General features: G+C 41.3%; 1 protein-coding gene across 1 annotated transcript in view; it reads left to right on the top strand.

Annotated features, from left to right (window-relative positions):
- crcp (calcitonin gene-related peptide-receptor component protein) overlaps positions 1-26,281 on the top strand; it is a 97,816-nt gene that overhangs the window by 12,454 nt on the left and 59,081 nt on the right. Inside the window, exons 2-4 of the mRNA XM_072243159.1 lie at positions 13,512-13,548; positions 14,678-14,776; positions 23,884-23,978. Of these exons, the coding sequence (XP_072099260.1) occupies positions 13,512-13,548; positions 14,678-14,776; positions 23,884-23,978 (231 nt within the window). The remainder of the gene's footprint in view (positions 1-13,511; positions 13,549-14,677; positions 14,777-23,883; positions 23,979-26,281) is intronic.

Consider the following 26,281-nt stretch of genomic DNA (forward strand, 5'->3'; position numbering starts at 1 on the left):
CTGTGTCGCCACCCACAGCTCCAATCTGTTAAATAAATTTGCTGACGGTACTACACTGATTGGCCTAATCTCAAAAATAATGAGGCAGTCTACAGAGAAGAAGTCATCACCCTGGCACAGTGGTGTCAATAAAACAACTTCTCCTTCAACGTCGCAAAAACAAAGGAGCTGGTTGTGGACTACAGGAGGACTGGAGACAGGCTAACCCCTATTGACATCAATGGATCTGGGTTTGAGAAGGTGAACAGCTTTAAGTTCCTTGGTATAAACATCATTGTGGATCTCATGATCTGTACATACCGGCTGTGTGGCGAAAAAGGCTCAACAGTGCCTCTTTTACCTCAGATGGTTGAAGTTTGGTGTGGGCCCCCAAATCCTAAGAACTTTCTACAGGGGTACAATTGGGAACATCCTGACTGGCTGCATCACTGCCTGGTATGGGAACTGTACTAACCTCAATGGCAGGACTCTGCAGAGCATCTGTAGATGTGAACTTCTCGCTATTTGGGACATTTACAAAGACAGGTGTGTAAAAAGGGCCCGAAGGATCATTGGAGACCCAAGTCACCCCAACTACAAATGGTACCGCAGCATAAAAGCCAGGACCAACAGTCTTCGGGACAGCTTCTTCCATCAGACCGATGAATTCATGTTGATATAATTGTATTTCTATGGTATATTGACAGTCCTGTTGTACATGCTAATTATTATAAATTACTATAAGTTGCACATTTAGACCGAGACATAACATAAAGATTTTTACTCATGTATATGAAGGATGTAAGTAATAAAGTCAATTCAATTGAATACAGGGCACCTCAAGGATCCATGCTGAGCCTATTGCTCTACACTCATAAATGTACATCCCGAATGCTATTTTTTTAATTCACAGCTGACACCACAGTTGTTGGTAAAATCTCAGATGGCAATGAGGAGGTGCGCAGGTGTGAGATGGATCACCTGGGTGAGTGGTGTCACAACAGCAACCTCGCACTCAAACAAGGGAAAATCTGCAGGTGCTGGAAATCCGAGCAACACACACAAAATGCTGGAGGAACTCAGCATTTTGTGTGTGAACCTGACACTCAACATCTTCAAGATGAAGGAAGTCATTGTGGACGTTAGGAATAGGAGGAACACGCACCTGTCCTCATTGGGGGGGGGGTCAGCGCAAGATGCAATCACGTGACATCCACTGTACTTCATTTGGTGTTTAAAGATGTTTGATATGTCACCAAGGGCTTGCAAATTTCTACAGCTGTACAGTGGAGTGTATTCTGTCTGGTTGCATCTCAGTCAGATATGGAGGCTCCGATGAAGCATCTTCTGCATGACCCTCCTCACCATTGAGGATATCTTCATGCTTTGCGGAGGTGGCATCCATCACGAAGACCCCTGATCAACTGGGACACACTATCTTCCCATTACTGCTGTCAGGGAGGAGACACACTCTGTGACCCAGGAACCGCATCTCTGTCTCTGGCATCAGGCTCCTGAACAGTCCATGAACTCCCTTTTGCCTGCACTATTTACTTAGTAGCTTAGTAATATTGTGGTTTTGCACTATACAGCTGCCACGAAATAACAAGTTTTACGTCATAAAAGACGGTACTAATAACCCCAGTTCTGATTCAAAGGTCATCTGAAACGATGTGTTCAGGGACACATGATGTTTGTGGAAAAAATAGAAACATGTTTAGTAACTCCTTGACATCTTGGAAAGTCCTTTAGCCTGAAGAGGAACTTTACTGACAGGAAACTCCCAGTGGCACTGTTTCAGAGAATGGTATGGTGTGCTGCACAGGAACAAGTAAACAATTCCTGCAATGTGCCTTTATGTTTACATTCCTTTATATACAGTTTACAAGAAAAGGTTTGTGAGCCCTTTTCAGTTACCTGGTTTTCTGCATTAATCACTCATAAAATGTGGTCTGATCTTCATCTAAATCACAATAATAGACAAACACAATCTGCCTAAACTAATAATACACAAACAACTGTACTTTTCATGTCCTTATCGGACACATTGTTTAATCATTCACAGTCCAGGCTGGAAAAAGTATGTGAACCCTTGTATTTATTCACTGGTAGAACCTCCTCTCGCAGCAATAACCTCCACCAAACGTTTTCTGTAGCTGCTGATCAGGCTTGCACAACAGCGAGGAGGAATTTTAGGAATGAACAGCCCTCTTCAGGTCATGCCACAGCATCTCAGTTGGGTTAATATCTGGACTCTGACTTGGCCATTCCAAAACATGAAGTTTCTTTTTAAACTATTGTGTTGTTGATTTACTCTTGTGTTTCAGATCATTGTCTTGTTGCATCCTCCAACTTCTGTTAAGCTTCAGGAGACAGACTGCTACCCTGACATTCTCCTGTAAAATGTCTTGATACGACTTTAAATTCATTGTTCCCTCTATGATGCAAGCTGTTCAGGCTCTGAGGCAGCAAAGCAGCCCCAAGCCTTGATGTTCCTTCCACCATGCTTCACAGATGGGATGAGGTTTTGGTGTTGGTGTGCAGTGCCCTTTTCCCTCCAAGCATGTGCATTTCTGCCAAAAAGTTAAAATTTTGTCTCGCCTGTCAAACGAACATTGTCCCAGAAGCATTGTGGAACATCCAAGTGGTCTCTTGCACCCTTGAGACATACAGCAATGTTTTTTTTTTGGAGAGCAGTGGTTTCCTCCATGGTGTTCTTCCATGTTCAGCGTTCCATTCTTGTTCAGCGATTTTCTTATAGTGGACACATGAACAAAGACTTTAGCAAGCTCTAGAGATTTCTGCAGGCCTTTTACTGTTACCTTTGGGTTCTTTTTCATCTCCTTCAGCATTGCACGTTGTGCTTTTGGTGTGATCTTTGCAGGATGCCTCCTCCGAGGGAGAGTAGCAACAGTACTGAATTCCCTCTATTTGTAGACAATTTCTCTTACTATGGACTGATGAATACCCAGGTCTTTAGAAATGCTTTTGTAGCCTTTTCCAGCTTCATACATCTCTGCAATTCTTCTGTGGTGTTCTGAAAGTTGTTTTGATCGAGGCATGGTGCACATAAACAGATCTTTGCAGAGAAGAGCCGGCTCTATCAGTAACCTGACTTTGTGTGTCTTTTTATAAGGCAGGGTAGCTCTACAACCCACACTTTCAATGTCATCTCATCGATTCGAACACCTGATTCCAAATAGCTTTTGTAGAAGGCATTGCCCTGGAGGTTAACATACTTTTTTGAACCTAGACTGTGATCATTCGAATAGTATACTCAGTGTTGACAAGAAGAAATAATTGTGTGTTTTTGGTTTAGGCAGATTGTGTTTATCTATTATTGTGACCTATTATTGAGTCAGCAGGAGAAGATCGCTGCGCGTGCGCAGCTCTCTGGTGAAAATGATATCATATCTGTTAAATAAGGGCTGTGGACAATTCTGATTGGATGGAGAATGGACGTGAAAGCACAGAGGAACATCTGGAGAAATTTCTGAAACGCCCGTTCGCTGCTGTCGTTACTGTGTGGTTGGGAATCTTTCGGAGGGTAGGCCTCAAAATTCCCAGCCTTGCCTGCTTTTGGCGACCGAGAAGGAGGTCGAATCGTTCAGACAGAGATGGTGCTCAGTACTCAGTGTCGGAGAGCTGATCAGAGCTCGAAGTTTTCGGATGACTCAGAGTCGGATTGTAGTCGGCATGGCAGGGAGAGTTTTTCTTTCTTCTCCCGTCTGCGTGAGATATGGGACATTTGAGAAACTTTGAACTTTACTGTGCTCAGGAACTTCTTCATCAAGTTATGGTATTGTTACACTGTTTGTAACTATATGTTATAATTATGTGGTTTTGTCAGTTTTTTCAGTCTTGGTCTGTCCTGTGTTTTGTGATATCACACCGGAGGAAATAATGTATCATTTCTTAATGCATGCATTACTAAATGACAATAAAAAGAGGACTACGTGTCTTCATAATCATAGATGAAGATAGGACCACATTTTATGTATATTTAATGCCAAGAACTAGGAATTGCAAAGAGTTTACAAACTTTTTCTTGCAACTATATTTTTGGCAAGGTGTCATGTGTTTTTACAATGATGATTTGATAAATTGTCAATTTATCCAATGTGGCAATTTGATAAATATGTGAAAGGTTGTGGAATTGAGGGTTATGGTGAAAGGGCATGGAAGAGGAGGTCAGAATTGATCAGACATGATCAAAATAAATGACAGGGCAGGCTTGAGGGACCTGATGGCCTACTTCTATGTTTTGGGGGGCTTTCTGTGAAAAGAAATTTATTATGCATTCATTGTTATAGTGAGTTTTCGGAGGGTTTTTTTTGGACCCAAAATTATGCAAAAATAGGAATCAAAGATCCAGCAGAGAATTTAAAATTGTATTTTCATCGTTGTATGCTGGTTCATATATCCGGTTTCATCGCCGCCTGCTGGTTCATATATCCGGTTTCATCGCCGCCTGCTGGTTCATATATCCAATTTCATCGCCGTATGCTGGTTCATATATCCGGTTTCATCGCCGTATGCTGGTTCATATATCCAATTTCATCGCCGTATGCTGGTTCATATATCCAATTTCATCACCGTATGCTGGTTCATATATCCGGTTTCGTCGCCGTATGCTGGTTCATATATCCGGTTTCGTCGCCGCCTGCTGGTTCATATATCCAATTTCATCGCCGTATGCTGGTTCATATATCCGGTTTCTTCACCGTATGCTGGTTCATATATCCGGTTTCGTCGCCGTATGCTGGTTCATATATCCAATTTCATCACCGTATGCTGGTTCATATATCCGGTTTCTTCACCGTATGCTGGTTCATATATCCGGTTTCGTCGCCGTATGCTGGTTCATATATCCGGTTTCGTCGCCGTATGCTGGTTCATATATCCAATTTCGTCGCCGTATGCTGGTTCATATATCCGGTTTCGTCGCCGTATGCTGGTTCATATATCCGGTTTCGTCGCCGCCTGCTGGTTCATATATCCGGTTTCATCGCCGTATGCTGGTTCATATATCCGGTTTCATCACCGCCTGCTGGTTCATATATCCGGTTTCGTCGCCGCCTGCTGGTTCATATATCCGGTTTCATCGTTGTATGCTGGTTCATATATCCGGTTTCGTCGCCGTATGCTGGTTCATATATCCAATTTCATCGCCGTATGCTGGTTCATATATCCGGTTTCGTCGCCGTATGCTGGTTCATATATCCAATTTCGTCGCCGTATACTGGTTCATATATCCGGTTTCGTCGCCGTATGCTGGTTCATATATCCAATTTCATCGCCGTATGCTGGTTCATATATCCGGTTTCGTCGCCGTATGCTGGTTCATATATCCGGTTTCATCGTTGTATGCTGGTTCATATATCCGGTTTCGTCGCCGTATGCTGGTTCATATATCCGGTTTCATCGTTGTATGCTGGTTCATATATCCAATTTCATCGCCGTATGCTGGTTCATATATCCGGTTTCGTCGCCGTATGCTGGTTCATATATCCGGTTTCATCGTTGTATGCTGGTTCATATATCCAATTTCATCGTCGTATGCTGGTTCATATATCCGGTTTCGTCGCCGTATGCTGGTTCATATATCCGGTTTCATCGTTGTATGCTGGTTCATATATCCAATTTCATCACCGTATGCTGGTTCATATATCCAATTTCATCGCCGTATGCTGGTTCATATATCCGGTTTCGTCGCCGTATGCTGGTTCATATATCCAATTTCGTCGCCGTATGCTGGTTCATATATCCGGTTTCGTCGCCGTATGCTGGTTCATATATCCAATTTCATCGCCGTATGCTGGTTCATATATCCGGTTTCGTCGCCGTATGCTGGTTCATATATCCAATTTAGTCGCCGTATGCTGGTTCATATATCCGGTTTCGTCGCCGTATGCTGGTTCATATATCCAATTTCGTCGCCGTATGCTGGTTCATATATCCGGTTTCATCGTTGTATGCTGGTTCATATATCCAATTTCATCGCCGTATGCTGGTTCATATATCCGGTTTCGTCGCCGTATGCTGGTTCATATATCCGGTTTCGTCGCCGTATGCTGGTTCATATATCCAATTTCGTCGCCGTATGCTGGTTCATATATCCAATTTCATCGCCGTATGCTGGTTCATATATCCGGTTTCGTCGCCGTATGCTGGTTCATATATCCGGTTTCGTCGCCGTATGCTGGTTCATATATCCGGTTTCGTCGCCGTATGCTGGTTCATATATCCAATTTCGTCGCCGTATGCTGGTTCATATATCCAATTTCAGCACAGAGAAAACTGATTTGTGTGATTCAGTCGCCATCTACTGGTGGCATGTAGAACATCATCCACCTCCATTCATCAATATGATACCAATGAAATCAATCTTTGTCTGTTACAATGCTGTGGTCCCTTACTTGATTGATGGTCATTACTCTATTTTCTGCAGTCCTGTTAAATATTGATCTAGCACCCTAAAAATAACTTGTATGATGCCGTTAGCACCATATTTCACCATAATAGAACATAGAACATTGAATAGTATAGCACAGGAACAGGCCCTTTGGCTTCTGATGTGTGTGCCAAACAGAATGCCAAATAAAATTACATCTCTTCTGCCTGCAGATGATCCCTATTCCTCCAATGCTTACGTATTCATGTGTCTAACAGCTTCTTAAATGCTACTCTTTTACCTCTTCCCATCATTATTCTGGCAGTCTGATCCTCCCAGTCTACAGGAAGTAAGGGGTATCAGTTCACTGGAAAATGTTGCTGGAGAGGTAGTTTGAGGAAAAAAGAAATGGCAGATGAACTGAATAAATAATTTGCGCAAATCTTCAATATGAAAGACACCAGCAACATGCCGGAAATTCGAGAATGTCAGGGAGTAGTAGTAAATGTAGTTGCTATTACTAAGGAGAAGGTGCTTGGGAAGCTTAAAGGTCTGAAGGTGGATAAAGTCAGCTGGGCCTTTTGGACAACGTCCTAGGTCTCTGACAGACGTAGCTGAAAAGACTGTGGAGCCGTTGGTAGTGATTTCAAGAATTACTACTCTATAGAGCCGGAATGGTTCTGGAGGATGGAAAATTGCAAATGTCTCTCCACTGTTAAAGAAGGGAGGGAGGCAGAAGGCAGGAATTTATAAGCTGTTTAGCCCAACGTCAGTGGTTGGTAAGATTTTATGACGGATATGGTTTCGGGATACTTGGAAGCACGTGGTGAAATTGGCTGAAGGCATTACGTTTTCCTTGGGGGGGTGGGGATATGCCTGACAAATCTGGTGGAATTATTGGAAGAAGTAATACACAGGGAAGTCAAAGGACAGCCAGTATGTGTTGTTTATTCAAATTATCAGAAGACTTTGACAGGATGATGCAAGAGATTGCTAAACAAGATAGGAGCCCATGGTATTGCAGGAAAGATACTAACATTATTAGAAGATTGGCTGACTGGCAGAAGGCAAAGAGTGGAAATAAAACAGGCCTTTTCTGGTTCACTGTCGATGACCAGTGGTGTTCCGCAGGAGTCGGTTTTGTGTATACTATTTTTTGTGTTGTACGTTAATGATCTTGATAGAATTAATGGCTTTGTGACCAAGTTTGTAGCTGATAGAAAGGGAGGTGGAGAAGCTGGTAGTTTTAAAGGAGTAAGGAGTCTGCAGAAGGACCTTAACAAGTTGAAAGAATGGGCAAAGATGTGGCAGATGGAATATGATATAGGAAAATGTATGGTCTGGAGTTCACTAAGTGAAGTAAAGACCTGGAATACTTGTTAAGTGGAGAGACAATTCAGAAGTTGGAGCTGCAGAGGGGCTTGGGAGTTCTAAAACTGGATTCCTTAAAAGTTAACTTGCTGTTTGAGTCAATAGCAAAGAAGGCAAATGCAATGCTCGCATTCATTTCAAGAGGACCAGAATATAAAAGCAAGAATGTAATGCTGAGCCATTAGTCTCAACATAATTATTGGTTGGACCACATTTAGATTATTGTGGGCAGTTTTGAGCCTCATATCTAAGGAAGAGAGGGAAGGAACGTCGACTCAGACCATGAGAGGCCTGCGTCGGGCATATTCATGTGTTGGGTACGTGGCCAAGTGGTTAAGGCATTCGTCTAGTGATCTGAAGGTTGCTAGTTCGAGCCTCAGCTATGGCAGCATGTTTGTGTTCTTGAGTAAGGTACTTAACCACACATTGCTCTAGTGCCTGTGCAAGGGGTGGTGCCCCGCACAGACTTCCAATCAGCGCCTTGTAAGGCATATCTAAGGAAGGCTGTGCCAGTATTGGACAGGGTCCGGAGGAAATGGACCTTTTCTCACTGGAGTTTAGAAGGACAAGGAAGGATTTCATTGAAATGTACTGAATATTAAAGGGCTTAGATAAAGTGGAAATATAAGGGATCTTTCAGGCAGGAGGTAATATGCTTCAAAACCAGCCTCTCAAAACACTATCACTGTAGATGTAAATGCCACTGGGCATAGTTATTTACATGGAAACATAGAAAACATACAGCACTATACAGGCCCTTCAGCCCACAAAGCTGTACCAAACACGTCCCTACCTTTAGAACTACCTAGACTTTACTCATATCCCTCTATTTTTCTGATCTCCATGTAGCCATCCAGGAGTCTCTTAAAAGACCCTATCGTTTCCGCCTCCACCGCCACCGCTGGCAGCCCACTCCACGCACCCACCACTCTCTGGGTAAAAATTTACCCCTGACATCTCCTCTGTACCTACTTCCAAGCACCTTAAAGCTATGCCCTCTCGTGCTAGCCATTTCAGCCCTAGGGAAAGGCCTCTGACTATCAACATGATCAATGCCTCTCATTATCTTGTACACTTCTATCAGGTCACCTCACATCCTCCGTCATCCCAAGGAGAAAAACCGAGTTCACTCAACCTATTCTCATAAGGCAAAATCCTTGTAGATCTCCTCTGCACGCTTTTTATGGTTTCCACGTTCTTCCTGTAGTGAGGCAACCAGAAATGAGCACAGTACTCCAAGTGGGATCTGACCAGAGTCCTGTATAGCTGCGACATTACCTTTTGGCTCTTAAACTCAATCCCACGATTTAGTCCAGTTACTATGTTCTCTTGGGCACCGGTACAATTGAAGCCTGCTTGAAGCAGCCGGGTAGCACCCACTGCTGGAGTGAGGGGTTGAAGATAACTGTGAATACAGCAGCCAGTTGGTCAGCACAGGTCGTAAGTCCTCAGCCAGGTACTCTCTCTGGACTGGATGCTTTCCCTGGATTCACTCTCTTGAAGGCACCCTGCACATCATCTTCAAATACTGAGACCAAAGGATCATCATGGTGCGTGATGGTTCGTTCCTCCCTGTTCCGCTGGTCAAAGTGACCATAGAAAGCATTGAGCTCATCTGGAAGTAAAGCTCTGCTGTCCCCTATGTCGCAAGATTTAACTTTGTAGGAGGTTACGGCATTGAAACCCTGCCACAGTTGTCGAGTATCCCTCATTGATTCCAGTCATCAGAAATCTCCACGTTGCCTGAGAGATGGCTTTCCGGGGATCATGCTTGCACCTCTTACAGCGTTCTTGATCTCCAAACCTGAATACCTCTGATCTGGCTGTCAGCAGATTCCAGATTTCATAGTTCATCTGGGCTTCTGTTGGTGAAAACCCTGAAGGATTTTGTGTGGACACACTCATCCACAGTTGTTTTAATAAAGTCTGTAACGACCCTGGTGTAGTCATACAGGTCCTCAGATGAGTTCTTGAACATGACCCAGTCCACTGACTCAAGACAATCCTGTAACTGTTCCTCAGCCTCCCACGACCACCTCTTTAGTTGTCTTGATCTCTGGAGCCTTGCTCTTTAAACTCTGTCTGTATGCAGACAGCCAAATGATCCAATATGCCATCCAACAAAAGAACAATAGGTGTTCTGTTGGCCTGAAAGAACTGCAGTCTGTAAATCGGTGAATTCAAGTGAATCAAGGACGGTGGAAGCAGACAGACCAATTGTCTTTGTTCCTGCCATTTTCTTGGAGATGCCATTTTGTGGAACTGTTTTATGTCCTTCATTTTGTGTCTTAGTTGCTTGGCTTGATCAGTGTTTTAAAGAAGACACCGTAATGCCTCATGTAATCTGCTGAACTAGGGATAATTTCCAAATAAGTTACTTGTGAGGTTTTCTTTGGTTGAATATAACATGCAGGTTTGTGAATGTTGGTCTGTGCAATTCAATCTGATTAAGGGCAAAGCCATAAATTACCAATTGTCACTTGCCGGGAAGAGGGCAACAAATGGGTGCTGGCCTGGAGCAGAGCCAATAAAAAGGTGTTAAAGGTCAGTCACATGACATTGGAATGAAATACTTGAATTGGTAAGAAATGGATATAAAAGCAGAAGTTTCAAGTCTGCTGGCAGTGGTAACTCTGTCAGAACAACTGTCGCGGGTGTGATGCTCCATGGGCACATGGAGATTTGAAATGGAACTACGAGGAACATGTGGCCAGCAGCAGAGAGTCATTTTCAACTGGTAATATCTTTTCTGTTCTTTGATTGTTCATGGAAAGTTGGGAAAACTTAGCTGGTGTGCACACAAGGTACTTAGTGTATGGATTCACATACTTGTTAATTTAGACAATTAAGGTACTTGTTGGTAAATACAGATCTCTCTGTGCCTCTGATCATTATTGAAATCTTGTAACAATTCCTTATCATAGTGTAGCAGTGGTCTAGTATGTTGGGACTTTGGGAGCAACAGGTTATGTGCTAGTAATAATTGGGCAGAGTTTTCTTCAAACAGGCCTGGTTAAATTCGCTGACTATCATTTGAAATTCGTTGGGATAGGCTTTTTCTTGTTTACAGACAGCATCATGCGGTTTTGCGAGTGCTTTCTTATAATTGGTGCTTGGTGGTATGTAAACTGCGGTCAGGATCACGGATGAGAACTCCCGAGGCAAGTAGAATTGTCTGCATTCATTCATTAGTTGTTGTAAGTCAGGGGAAAAAGAAGTTGACATAACCCTAACATCTGTGCACCAATGAGAATTGAACTAAAAAGCATACTCCGCCATCTTTCCCCTTACCAGAATTCAAGGTTTGATCCATTCTTAAAGTTGTAAAATCTTCTGGTTGGATCGCTATGTCAGGCATGTTTGCTGTTAACCAAATCTCAATGCAACAAGCAATTGAGGCCTCATCTGCCTCTAATCCAGCAGCCTTGCCCTGAGATCATCAGTCTTATTTTCAAGTGTCTGTACGTTTGCCAACAAGATGCTCGGTGGGGGAGGCCTCATTCCCCTGTGCTTCAGCCTGGTTTGAATCCTGCCTCTCCTGATGTGTCTTTAGCCATAGCGTTGATCCTTAAAGGTGTTGCACTTACCTGCTCCACATTTAACTGTTGAGTGTGAGATCTGAAAATCATTGATGTAATTTCATAGTCCATTGTTAAAGAGGAAATTTACATGCTGCGGATTGCAGTGAAAGTAGTTCAGAAGGAGTATATTTAAGAGGGAAAACAGGTACAATTTCCTGCAGCCCGCAGAGAATTGCTGATGTATGCTGGCACCATCTTGGCACATAATGCTATTCTGTCTATCTATAAATCTATCTTTTGCAATGGGTTGTTTGTCCATCCTGTTGTGTGTGATTTTTCTTTGATTCTATGGTGCTTCTTTGTCTCTACTGTGAATGCCCAAAAGGAAATGCATCTTAGAGTTGTATTTGCTGACATACACAATTGATTCCAGTTAATTGGGCCACATTGGCACCAGTACATTTTGGCCCATTTAACATTTAAGCGGCTGCCCCAATTAAGCAAAATTTCATGGAAGTAGTTTAAAAAAGATATTTATATTAAAAAAAAGACAAACTACCATTTAACTGAGAAATTACGTATTTAAATGAATTACAATACAAATTAGAACACTATCAATCCTACTACAGTGCTTTAAAACTATATAAGTTCTTAATAGTTATTGACAGGATTCATCCAGTGAATGCAGGTACGTTCTTTTGATTAACTAATTGAACAAAACCAGCGCAAACACCTAGTATAGATAATGGACTGGCTTCATCCATTGCTTTCAACAATTGCGTCCTCCAGATCTTCATTTTCATTGTAACATTCAAGATGATTGTCGATACCTTCAAATTCTTCGTAGTGCCTAACTTGTTGAAGCAGTGGAATTATTTCATTTTCACTCCTGGCAGTTTCTGGCATCTGCAAACCTACAATGCTTGAAATTGCGGTGAGCAAAGAAGTTCTGAAATATCTTCCCGCTTATTTCTCACCAACTATCAGTGACAAAATTCACTGTTTTTTGAACACAAGCACAAACAACTGATGCTCTTTAAAAACTATTCGCTGTAAGCACAGTGTAGTATCTAATTGCCACACAAGTGCGCACGTCTGACACCGTTTGGGAGCAGTCTACTGCCCCAGTTAAGCGGCATATTGTCCCAAATATTCTAAAGGAATCTTGGTTATTTTTCCATTAGTTTTTATCCCTTAGTTGTCTCAAATAAGCAGCTGCCCCAGTTAACCAGTGGTTCAATTAACTGGAATCCTGTATGTACTCGATAATGCATTTACTTTGAACTTATTTGCATACTCTGTGTTTTCTTTGAGGTAATTTGAGGTACTTAGTGTCTCCTAGGTTGTTTCATCTCTACTTTGGCAGTCATGGGTTTAGCATTCCTTTGAGTTGGTGAGAATGTTACATTTTTTCTCCCATGAAGGCTTTGGAAATAATCTGAAGCTGATTATTTGTTCTCTTAGATATCTCTTGACATGACAGAACTGAGGAAAGAGCCTGGTTTGTGAGTTAAGTGCCTGGCATGTAATTAATGTGGCCTGCCCATTTGAGCTTCTGGAGCCTCAGTACTGGAGACATTGGCCCGGGGAAGCCATTTACAGGTTTATATTGCTGATGGTCATGATTATGTTGTGTCTGAGATCTCTAGGAATACTCTCCCCTTTGCAGATGAGGCCAATAGGGTTGTTGACTTCTGCTAGAAGTTTTCGTCTGCCAGATTTTAGAACTTCAGCAGGGATGCCATCTGCTCGAGTGGCCTTGTTTTTCAGCAGACATATGGCTGTTCCAGCTTCTGTCGGGCCGGCTGCCATGACACCAGACAAATTGTGTTTGTGGGGTGAAACAAGGATACATTGAAAGCACGCACAGCAGGAACGCGAGATGGTGAGGCCCTGATGGAGCTTCCTAATGTAGTTTATTTGAACAAGATAGATTTACCTACATGGGAGGATGAATGCCATCTCCATGCCTATTCTCCACTCCTTAATTCACCTAATGTATTCTCCTTCTGCTTTTGCTGCCCTTTCTTACAAATTTCCTTGCCTTAATCCTGTTGCTGATGGCACTGAACAGCCTCCTTACAATTCTTTTCCCTCATATTGTTGAAATCCCAACTGGCATTCCAATATTCTTCTGCCCAGATAATACTAACCTCCACTCTTAACAACTCAGGTAACTTTTAGACTCTTCAAGCAATGTAATTTAAAAATCTAAAGCTTGCTGATATATTATTTATTTATTTCAGAAAAGATGCAAATGCTGCAATGCTAAGTAATTATGAGGTAAGTGTTTAATTTTCCATTTCAATTAAAATGTATACATCGTTTTTTTAATCCTGCCTAATAACAAAAGTGCGTAAGTTATTACAGTCTACACTTTGATACGCTCATTAAATATTTTCCTGAGAGCATTTATATTTTTTAAATGAATAAATATTAATTATCCATAATTAAGCATGGAGTTCACTCATACAAAAGTGGCGATTCTGCCCGATCAGTAAAGAACAGCCCATTGCAGGCATGCCAGTTCAAATGCATTTGTTCAGATGTTAGCATTTTTGATTCTGAATCAAATGCCACCCAGAGAGTAGGCACCAAAATTGATGCTGGCAATCCTGTGCAGTACTAAACGTGTGTTTCCTGTAACTTCTTTGGAACAAGACCTTAAAATATGGTCCAATCTGCCACCTAGAAGGGACTTTTCCTCATGCCTTTGATCAATGTGACTTCAATGGATTTCTCTTCTTATCATGGGGCTGAATATGGGAGCTCGTTGGGTGCAATTAGCTACCTTTTATTTAAATTAATTGACTCAGAACTCCTGCAATAGTTGAGAGCAATTTAGGAATTACAAAGGCTTGCGAGAGTTATTATATGACTGTACAGGATCTTTTATGTCTACAGAAGAAAGCAGGTTGGCTGTTATTTTAAAGTCCTATTCAAAAGATGTTACAGGCAGTAAAGCCTCGATATTACATAGGATCACCAACATAGATTATGGTACTGTATGTAATATCTGTACTGACTTCATAGCAAAGTGGAGAAGGAGCGTTTGGGATGGGCTGAGAACTTTTGAAGCCATGCATCAGGGGTGTAAAGAGGCCTTGTGTAAACAATGAAAAGAACAGACCATCTCACCATCTGCCCACCCTGACAGCTGTCACTTGCCCATCTGTGAAAGGGTGTGCAGTTCTCACCTCAGAAACCACAAAGTCAGAATGGAAGTAAGTCTTCCTTAATCCCAGTAAGAAGATAAATACAAGTCTGTCTTTGCTTGTAATACAGTACTGTGTTTGCATGCCCCATGGAAACAGCTCTCTTGCTGAGATACTGAAATATCCCTGTAACATCAATATTTGAAACTTGGCGCTGACTGTGCACCCATGACTACTTTTTCATTCTCAATTTGCAGGTATTTAAACTTCTGACTGATCTCAAAGAACAACGGAAAGAAAGTGGGAACAAGAAACATAGTGCAGGACAGCAGAATCTTAATACAATAATGTATGAGGTGGGTGAAATATAGCACAGTACAGCAATGTATTGTCAGAGTTTGCTGTTCCCTTCTCTGCCAGCTTCTTCTAATGAGAATCTGGCAATCATGACTGAACATGTGCAGCTTTACTGGTAGTTGACCAAATTTGTCTTATTAATGTGATGCTTTTTAGGAATTAATTCATAATTCCTACGTGGTTTATGAAGAGATTTTAGAAGCTGCTATTAGTTTTTATTTATTATGAGTGTTTGATGGTTCGCACAGACTCAAAAGACCAAAGAGCCTGTTTCCATGCTGTACGACTCAATGACCCTATGAGATCTAGCTGGAACACAGAAAGTACTGTTGGGTTACATTATTGCAGGGAAATAAGTGTCCTGAACTGCAAAGGTAAATCTCCCTGTTGCCTTCAACATTTTTTCTGCTGCCTCCCCACAATGTATCTATATACAGTATATAGCCAAAGTCTTAAGCATGTATATATGGGGTCTACAAATTACAATGAGAGGTAGAAAATGCATGCCAAAAGGGCAATGTTACAATAGTCATGGGGGATTTCAATATGCTTATAGATTGGGAAAATCAGTTTGGTGCTGGATTCTAAGAGGAGGAATTTCCAGAATGACTACAAGGTGGTTTTCTCGAGCAGCTTGTGGTTGAGCCCACTAGGGGATTAGCTATTCTGGATTGGGTGTTTTGCAATGAACCAGAATTGAAGAAAGAGCTTAAAATGAAGGAACCCTTAAGGGCCAGTGATCATATTGTGATCAAATTCACCCTGCAATTTGTGAAGAAGCTAAAGTCAGATGTATCAGTATTGGTGTAAAGAGAATTACAGAGGCATGAGAGAGGAGCTGAGAGAGGATGAGATGGGGAGGAGATGAAGGCAGGAGATTGGGGCTGAGAGGGAAAGTGGATTGGCCATGATGAGAGAGGATCTCTTGATTGGAAAAGAACTCTGGCAGGGATGACAGCAGAGCAAAAATGGCATGACAGATCTGTTGGAATCCTTTGAACAACTATCAAGCAGGATAGACGAAGGAGTATCTGTGGATGTTGTGTACTTGGATTCTCAGAAGGCCTTTGGCAAGGTGCCACACATGAGGCTGCTTAACAAGTTAAGAACTCTTGGTATTACAGGAAAGATACTAGCATGGATAGAACATTGGCTGATTGGCAGGAGGCAGAGTGGTAATAAAGGGAGCCTTTTCTTGTTGGCTGCCAGTGACTAGTGGTGTTCCAAAGGGGTCTGTCTTGTGACTGCTTTTCATGTTATATGTCAATGATTTGAATGACAGACTTGATGACTTTGTGACCAAGTTTGTGAATGATACAAAGATAAGTGGAGGAGTGGGTAGTTTTGAGGAAGTAGAGAGGCTATGGAAAGACTTGGGAGAATGGGCAAAAAGTGGCAGATTGAATACAATTCGGGAAGTGTATAGTCAGTTTTTGTAGAAGAAATAAAAGCATAGATTATTTTCTAAGTGGAGGGAAAATTTTTAAAAATGAGGTACAAAGGAACTTCGGAGTCCTTGTGTAGGATTTCCTAAAGGTTAATTTGCAGGTTGAGTCAGTAATGAAGAAGGTAAATGCGATGTTAGCGTTCATTTCGAGAGGACTAGAATATAAAAGCAAGGATGTAATGTTGAGACTTTATAAAGCACTGGTGAGGCCTCACATGAAGTATTGTCAACGGTTTTAAGCCCTTATCTAACAAAGATGTGCAGATGCTGTAGAGGGTTCAAAGGAGGCTCACAAACATGATTATAGGATTGAAAGGCTTTGTTATGAGGAGCATTTGATGGCTCTGGGTCTCTACTCACTGGAATTCAGAAGAATGAGAGGTGACCTCATTGAAACCTATTGAATGTTGAAAGACCTCAGTAGAGTGGATATGGAGAGGATGATTCCTTTAGTGGGCGAATCTAAGACCAGAGGACACAGCCTCAGAATTAAGGGGCATCCTTTTAGAATGGAGATGAGGAGAAATTTCTTTAACCTGAGAGTGGTGAATCTGTGGAATTCATTGCCACAGGCAGTTGTGGAGGTCAAGTCATTGGGTATATTTAAGGCAGAGGTTGATAGATTCTTGATTAGTCATGGCATGAAGGGATACGGGGAGGAGATGAAGGCAGGAGATTGGGGCTGAGAGGGAAAGTGGATTGGCCATGATGAAATGGTAGAGCAGACTCAATGGGTCAAATGGACTAATTCTGTTCCTTTATCTTATGGTCTTTTAGAGCTAGGATGTCCAAGACTTTTAAGTAATACTATGGTAATTTTATGTATTGCTGCTGCTACAAAAAAACAAGTTTGATTGGCATATGTGAGTGATGATAATTCTGATTCTGATATGGGTCTCTTATTGTGGACTGAGAGTGGGAAAGGGGCAGGGACATGGGAATCATGGTTGGGGAGAGGGGAAGGGAGCAGGAAGCATCAGAGAGAAATAATGTAACCAATAAACCAATTGTTTGAAATCAAATGACCTTGCCGGGTTTCTCAGGGCTGGGTGTTTCTGCACCTGGCACTACCGTTGTCAATATCCTTTACCCCACCAGATTTACAAACTTGCTCTCTGCTCCACATGGACAAATACAGTACTGTGCAAAGGTCTTAGGCACCCTAGCTATGTATATGAGCCAAAGATTCAAGTACATTTATTATCAAAGTATGTATGCAGTATACAACTCTGAGATTCATCTTCCCACAGACGACCACAAAACAAAGAAAACTCTGAAACCCGTTGAAAGAAAAACATCAACTCCCTCCATGTGCAAAAAAAAACAAATCGCGCAAATGTCAAAATAGAGAAAAAAAAACGAATGGAAAAACTCAGAATCGAAAGGGTCCGGGCAGATTCAGTTCAGCTCAGCTCAGCTCAGTCTAGCGCTCTGTCATCTGTTGTCTGCAGGCCAGTGTTGAGTGGGTGGGAGAGACCATTTGAACGCAGCAACTTTCCTAAGACTTTTGCACAGTACTTTGTTGTGTTTCAATGAAAAGTATAAAGACCTCATAGATTTCTTTGTCACAAAGATTCTGTCTGTTGATGAGCTGCTTCCTTCCCTTCCCCTAGCCTGCTGACCAAAACTCATGACCCTCATGCTCTTATTCTGATCTTGCAATTATTTTCCAGCTTATTTCCAGTCACTTCATGATGCCATGAGTTCCTTTTATCAATAGCGCACATTACTCACCCCTTCAGTCTTCCCGACCTTCCAACATCCTTCTCAGTCCCCATGATCGTTCAAGTATTTTCCCTTCCATCTTCAAATCTAGCATCAGAACTTTTGTCGAACAAACCAGGCCTTGACCCTACCTTCCTTACAAGCTCCTAAACCATCTTCAGTATTGTTTTCCTCCAAATGTGTTGAAGCCTTCCAAAATAAGTGTCCATCTATCTGGAATGTCCATCACGGCTAAAGCCCTCCCCACCATTGAGCACATCTGCATGTTATCACAGGAAAGCAGCATCCATCATCAAGGACGCCCACCATTCACATCACCGCTGCCATCAGGAAATGGCACAGGAGCCTCAGGACTCTCACTACCAGGCTCAGGAACAGTTATTAACCCCCAACCACCAGGCTCTTGAACCAATGGGGATAACTTCACTCAACTTGACTTGCCCCATCTTTGAAATGTTGCCACAACCTATAGACAATTCATATTGTCAATATTTATTGTTTATTTATTTATTTATTATTATTATTTCATTCATTTTGTATTTGTACTGTTTGTTGCCTTTTGCACGGTAGTTGAGTGCCCGAGTTGGTGCAGTCTTTCATTGATTCTATTATGGTTTTCTTAAGTATGCCCACAAGAAAATTAATCTCAGGGTTGTTTATAGTGACACATATGCACTTAGATAATAAATTTAGCTTGAACTTTGAAAACTCCCTTATTTGAACCCCTTCAGTCAGGTTGCTGCAATTGCTACAATACCAAAGCAACAACTCTTACCAATGTCACTAATACATCCGTTAATGTTGTGATTCGTGCTCTCTCACTATTGGAAACATCCTTTCCACATCCACTCTGCTTAGGCCCTATCAATATTCAGTTGGTTTCAATGAGACCATTGTATCTCTTCTGACTGCACACCCTTTAAGCAGCAACCAGGTCCCCAATGCTGATGCATTATTATTGAGACCCAGTGCAGAGCAAATGCAAATCCCTCTTCCAGGCTTTCCAGCTGTCAAAACTTACAAAAAAAAAACTTGTGCTTTTAAGCTTCTGTGATAATCGCAAAAATTAATCAAGAACTATTGCAAATTGTATCATTAAAATAAAAATGTTAGACGTTAAAAAGAAATAATATTAAAACATTTTTAAAAAGTAAACAATTTTAAATCAGTATGTTCAATTGTGTTAGTTAAAAGTTGGATAACTTCAACTTGCCGATGTCTTTTTCTATTTAAGTGAATGGAGTCACTTAGTCTGTAGCTGCTCTAAGCTAGCATTCTGCACTGGATTTCCCAACTAAATGATTGAAAGATATCTCTTTAGTACAAAGTCCATGAATGGTCCAATATTAAAAACATAGTTAGAATGACAATGATGAAGACTTTTCAGTACATTCTGAACTGTGTTCCTCCCCCCCCCCCGCAAAAATTTTGTGCATCTCTTGACAGTAGACTAATGCTAATCTGAGGGAAGCATTCTGACTGAGGATATATTTTTCATTCATTTACTTGAAGGAGGCTATTAATGGCAAGGCCAACAATTATTGACATTCCCTTATCTTCTGGGGAGGTGATGATGAGGTTCCTCCCAATGCAGGTTTCCTCGTGTCTACCTCCCAATTATCCTGCTATTGCTTACTTGTTGAGAATATTTTGATTTTGGAAGCACCTAAGCACCTTCTAGCAGGTGATGAGGGACTCTGGACTGGCCCTTGCACATCCTAGTTCAAGAATGCTCCTTAAAGGCTTTGTCAATCCCCATCAATTCAAGTTTCAGGTTATTTAATACATTCTTCCCTGACTGCAAGCAATTTGTGTAATTGTAAACTTAAACAGATCTGAGAAAGTGTATTCCATACAAGTCTTCCTCTGCTATTAATTTGACCTATGTTGATTTTCGTTGCCTCTCACCTCCCAGTTCATTTAATCTGAAATCCCTACTCCCTTTAACATCTCGTTTGATTTCACAACAGCATCTTTCTGTTGAACTGTGCATTTTACCATCTGCTCTGCATTCTTTGAAGCCACACATTATTTGTCAATCATAAGACAATGCACTGGATCTTGTATCTTTGTTGTTTGACCTTTTTTCTTGCTTCTCACCAGTTTTCTCAAAGGCTTCATATTGATGATTCTTTCTCATTACTGTTTTTATACCCTGACCCCACTGTAAAGTGAGGGTAGAAGCAAAAAGTAGTAAGGAGAAAAGTAAAAGTGGCGGGCCGACAAATCCAGGGCAAGCATCAAAAAGGGCCACTTTTCAACATAATTGTGTAAGGGCTAAGAGAGTTGTAAAAGAGCGCCTGAAGGCTTTGTGTGTCAATGCCAGGAGCATTCATAACAAGGTGGATGAATTGAAAGTGCAGATTGTTATTAATGATTATGATATAGTTGGGATCACAGAGACATGGCTCCAAGGTGACCAAGGATGGGAGCTCAACGTTCAGGGATATTCAATATTCAGGAGGGATAGACATGAAAGAAAAGGAGGTGGGGTGGCGTTGCTGGTTAAAGAGGAGATTAACGCAATAGAAAGGAAGGACATAAACCGGGAAGATGTGGAATTGATATGGGTAGAGCTGCATAACACTAAGGGGCAGAAAACGCTGGTGGGAGTTGTGTATAGGCCACCTAACAGTAGTAGTGAGGTCGGGGATGGTATTAAACAGGAAGTTAGAAATGTGTGCAATAAAGGAACAGCAGTTATAATGGGTGACTTCAATCTACATGTAGATTGGGTGAACCAAATTGGTAAAGGTGCTGAGGAAGAGGATTTCTTGGAATGTATGTGGGATGGTTTTTTGAACCAACATGTCGAGGAACCAACTAGAGAGCAGGCTATTCTAGACTGGGTTTTGAGCAATGAGGAAGGGTTAATTAGCAATCTTGTCGTGAGAGGCCCCTTGGGTAAGAGTGACCATAATATGGTGGAGTTCTTCATTAAGATGGAGAGTGACATAGTTAATTCAGAAACAAAGGTTCTGAACTTAAAGAGGGGTAACTTTGAAGGTATGAGACGTGAATTAGCTAAGATAGACTGGCAAATGACACTTAAAGGGTTGACGGTGGATATGCAATGGATCGCATGGATGAACTACAACAATTGTTCATCCCAGTTTGGCAAAAGAATAAATCAAGGAAGGTAGTGCATCCGTGGCTGACAAGAGAAATTAGGGATAGTATCAATTCCAAAGAAGAAGCATACAAATTAGCCAGAAAAAGTGGCTCACCTGAGGACTGGGAGAAATTCAGAGTTCAGCAGAGGAGGACAAAGGGCTTAATTAGGAAGGGGAAAAAAGATTATGAGAGAAAACTGGCAGGGAACATAAAAACTGACTATAAAAGCTTTTATAGATATGTAAAAAGGAAAAGACTGGTAAAGACAAATGTAAGTCCCCTACAGACAGAAACAGGTGAATTGATTATGGGGAGCAAGGACATGGCAGACCAATTGAATGATTACTTTGGTTCTGTCTTCACTAAGGAGGACATAAATAATCTTCCAGAAATAGTAGGGGACAGAGGGTCCAGTGAGATGGAGGAACTGAGGGAAATACATGTTAGTAGAGAAGTGGTGTTAGGTAAATTGAAGGGATTAAAGGCAGATAAATCCCCAGGGCCAGATGGTCTGCATCCCAGAGTGCTTAAGGAAGTAGCCCAAGAAATAGTGGATGCATTAGTGATAATCTTTCAAAACTCATTACATTCTGGACTAGTTCCTGAGGATTGGAGGGTGGCTAATGTAACTCCACTTTTTAAAAAAGGAGAGAGAGAGAAACCGGGGAATTATAGACCGGTTAGCCTAACGTCGGTGGTGGGGAAACTGCTGGAGTCAGTTATCAAAGATGTGATAACAGCACATTTGGAAAGTGGTGAAATCATCGGACAAAGTCAGCATGGATTTGTGAAAGGAAAATCATGTCTGACGAATCTCATAAAATTTTTTGAGGATGTAACTAGTAGAGTGGATAGGGGAGAACCAGTGGATGTGGTATATTTGGATTTTCAAAAGGCTTTTGACAAGGTCCCACACAGGAGGTTAGTGCGCAAACTTAAAGCACACGGTATTGGGGGTAAGGTATTGATGTGGATAGAGAATTGGTTAGCAAACAGGAAGCAAAGAGTGGGAATAAACGAGACCTTTTCAGAATGGCAGGCAGTGACTAGTGGGGTACCGCAAGGCTCAGTGCTGGGACCCCAGTTGTTTACAATATATATTAATGACTTGGATGAGGGAATTAAATGCAGCATCTCCAAGTTTGCAGATGACACAAAGCTGGGTGGCAGTGTTAGCTGTGAGGAGGATGCTAAGAGGATGCAGGGTGACTTGGATAGGTTGGGTGAGTGGGCAAATTCATGGCAGATGCAATTTAATGTGGATAAATGTGAAGTTATCCACTTTGGTGGCAAAAATAGGAAAACAGATTATTATCTGAATGGTGGCCAATTAGGAAAAGGGGAGGTGCAACGAGACCTGGGTGTCATTATACACCAGTAATTGAAAGTGGGCATGCAGGTACAGCAGGTGGTGAAAAAGGCGAATGGTATGCTGGTATTTATAGCGAGAGGATTTGAGTACAGGAGCAGGGAGGTACTACTGCAGTTGTACAAGGCCTTGGTGAGATCACACCTGGAGTATTGTGTGCAGTTTTGGTCCCCTAATCTGAGGAAAGACATCCTTGCCATAGAGGGAGTACAAAGAAGGTTCACCAGATTGATTCCTGGGATGGCAGGACTTTCATATGAAGAAAGACTGGATGAACTGGGCTTGTACTCGTTGGAATTTAGAAGATTGAGGGGGGATCTGATTGAAACGTATAAAATCCTAAAGGGATTGGACAGGCTAGATGCAGGAAGATTGTTCCCGATGTTGGGGAAGTCCAGAACGAGGGGTCACGGTTTGAGGATAAAGGCGAAGCCTTTTAGGACTGAGATTAGGAAAAACTTCTTCACACAGAGAGTGGTGAATCTGTGGAATTCTCTGCCACAGGAAACAATTGAGGCCAGTTCATTGGCTATATTTAAGAGGGAGTTAGATATGGCCCTTGTGGCTAGGGAGATCAGAGGTTATGGAGGGAAGGCTGGTGCAGGGTTCTGAGTTGGATGATCAGCCATGATCATAATAAATGGCGGTGCAGGCTCGAAGGGCCGAATGGCCTACTCATGCACCTATTTTCTATGTTTCTATGTTTAAAGTGAATTGAAGTGCAGTGCAGAGTGAAAGTTAGATTATTTTACAATCAATTACACAATAAGATGCATACTAATTTGATTTGACTGCACATTCTTTCCTTTATTGTTGACTGAGTCCAAATATTGTGTATACTGTGTAGTACCTGACCAGTCATGTTGAGGAATTAGTTAAGTTCTGTTTAAAACAATGTCTTTTGTTGGTAATGAGAATGCTGTTTTGAGATTGGATCAATGTGTACTACAGTCTCAAGGAAGAATATACTCCTAAACTATGGCTGACCTCCAGATATCAGACAGAAATCAACAAAAATGACATTTTAAAATTCCTGCTGGAACTTATCATTAACTCTGGCTTAATGCATGCAGATTAAATTAATATGATGTACATAGAATAGAAGATAGCTTACAGAGATGACATTGTAAACAAAAAAAATACACCTGTGTTTTGATGAATGCAAACATTGAATTTTGTTAGTTGGACAATCATGAATCCTGGGGATGATGAATTTTAATTTTGTCATTCATAACTGATGATCTTACATTTATTAAGGCAAGTAGTATTAGCTTTGATAAGATGCTGGTACTTGAGGCTGTCCCTTTTTCTATCCCTGTTTAACATTATTGTATTTTTAAGAAGGTAATAACTGAGATTGAACAGTGTGCAATGTTACAATGTGAATTGAAGACTAATGCCATATAGAGGCTAACAGAGGTGTTTAATTTTTGTCCTGCCTTTTACCACAGACTCTTAAATATTTGTCCAAAACATCCTGCAAATATCAGACTCCAGAAATAGTAACTGAATTCCTAACAGCCGTGGTTTCACAAAAACTTACTAAGTAAGTGCTTTCATTCATTTCACATAATGTTCTTTCCAATTATTCTAAGAGTATTTATGTCAATGGAGGGTAATCTTATATATAAGCATTTTCTTCTGATTTATTGATTAATTTTGCAGTAACGAATCTGGAGATACCTTTGCATTTATTCTGTTTGAATAAGTACTCAAATCAAACTGGAATTTCTTGAGCTAATGCACAATAATGTTTCCCTCCTCTTTCAGTCATCTTTTTCATTGTAAACGGAATTACTATTTACTAGTGCAGTGACATTCCTCTTAATTATCTACGTTGTCCAAATGATATTATAAACTATGTATAAACACAAGGGATTCTGTAGATGCTGGAAATCTTGAGTAACAAACACAAACTGCTGGAGGAACTCAGCAGGTCATGCAGTACCAATGGAGGGGAATAAACAGTCAATGTTTCAGGCCTGTCCCTTTATCGGACCCAGGTCCTAATGAATGGTCTCGGCCCAAAATATCAACTGTTCAAAGGTACATTTAATGTCAGAGAAATGTATATGTTATATATCCTGAAATGCTTTTTCTTCACAACCATCCACGAAAAACAGAGGAGTGCCCCCAAAGAATGAATGACAGTTAAATGTTAGAACCCCAAAGTCCCCCCCAGCTCCCCTCCTGTGCTTAAGCGGCAGCAAGCAACGATACCTCTTCCCCCACCGGCAAAAAAAGCATCAGCACCCGCCACCGAGCACTCAAGCGTGAGCAAGGCAACAGCAAAGACTGTTTAAAAGCTATTTTGTATGTTCTCTTAGCTGATTTATATATGTATCTGTTCACACAAACAAAAACTTGATTAGTTACCATAAAAGCTACTGGTGAAACTTAAACATAGTTTTCAAAAAATTCTATTTGTTAACACTGTACTCTCTTGCATACTCTTATATATTTCTTTACCGTACCATGTAACAAAGTCATCTCAGAGAATTACAAAAGGTCTAATAATTTTACATTTAGTGTTTAAACACACCTTTTGTTTAGAACCTGTTTAAATTTTGGACAGTTGTATTTTGCCACTGGTAGAACTAATTGTTCCTTGGCTCATTCTTACTGGTTCATCCCTTCATCAGTGATTTACCCCAGGTCTGGATTTCTCTGTCAGGGTGTACATCTTACCACATGAAGCACCTTCAGGGTCCAGGATGTTTCAATGAGATTATTATTTATTCTTTTAAAGTTCATCTCTATCGCAGTGACTATGAAACTGCTGAATTGTTCATCTGGTTGAGTAATGACCTTCAAAAGAGGAAGCCTGTTAGCCTTGCCTTGTCCGTGTGTGATTACAGATGCACAGTAATGTAGTTGACTCTGAGATACCTTCTAAAACGGCCTAGAAAGCCATTCAATTATATCATTATCAGCTGTTAAAGTGATTTGGCCGAATACTTAAAGCAATAAGTACCTAAAACTGGTTTGGCTTGTGGTAGGAAGTCTTCTTCCACGCACTTTTCTGTCTCTTTGCTGTTTTGTGCATGTCTTGAGGTGGCTGTGGTGGAGATGAGATTGTTATCTGGAATGTGTGTTTATGTCTGAAAGGAAATAGTTTTCTTTGTTGAACATCTGAAATAGCTACATAAAACAGACTCTGACGTTTATGTGCGTTTCCACAAACCACACTGGCAAGCATCAACTGCTGCTGGAAGGTAATTAATTTAGTGAAAGATGTACTTTTGGTCTGCCTAAAACTGCTGGTTTTCCGATATAAGGATTTGTCCACAGCTGAATATTGCAAACTGGCATATTTCAAATTGGCAGGTCAGTATGCTGAGGGACACACTGAAGTTTAACGCAATTGTGCTAAGGCTTGAAGGAAAAGTACTCCAGAATGGCTCCCATTGGTCGAATACAAACCACCTATATGTAGCTGCTCAAAGTCTACTTTTGCTATGTCCTCTCTTTCTATTATTGAAATCGGGCAACTCAGTTTAGGGCCATGCTTATCCCTTTCCAAGACCAATTTAAAACAGAGCTATGGTTACTGTTCTCCTGTGGTCACTAAAACCACTTGCTCAGTTATACATTCCTTTAGATTAGGTCTAGAACTGTTCCTTCTCCAGTTAGACTGTCAACAAACTCTCAGAAGATACTTTCTGTCCTCTGGATGTCGACTAATCCTCTTCATGATGCAATGCTTGTATATTATCCTCGGCTGTATGTGCATTCACAAAGTTCTGTATCTGTTCTGTGTTGCAGCTTCTTGCAAAACCTTTTGGAAATTTAAATAAACTTCATTCACTGTTTCTCTTCTTTGGCAGTGCTGGTCACTTAAATTTATCC

The sequence above is a fragment of the Mobula birostris genome, chromosome 25 (genome assembly GCF_030028105.1).
Source record: "Mobula birostris isolate sMobBir1 chromosome 25, sMobBir1.hap1, whole genome shotgun sequence".
Classification (NCBI taxonomy): Eukaryota; Metazoa; Chordata; class Chondrichthyes; order Myliobatiformes; family Myliobatidae; genus Mobula; species Mobula birostris.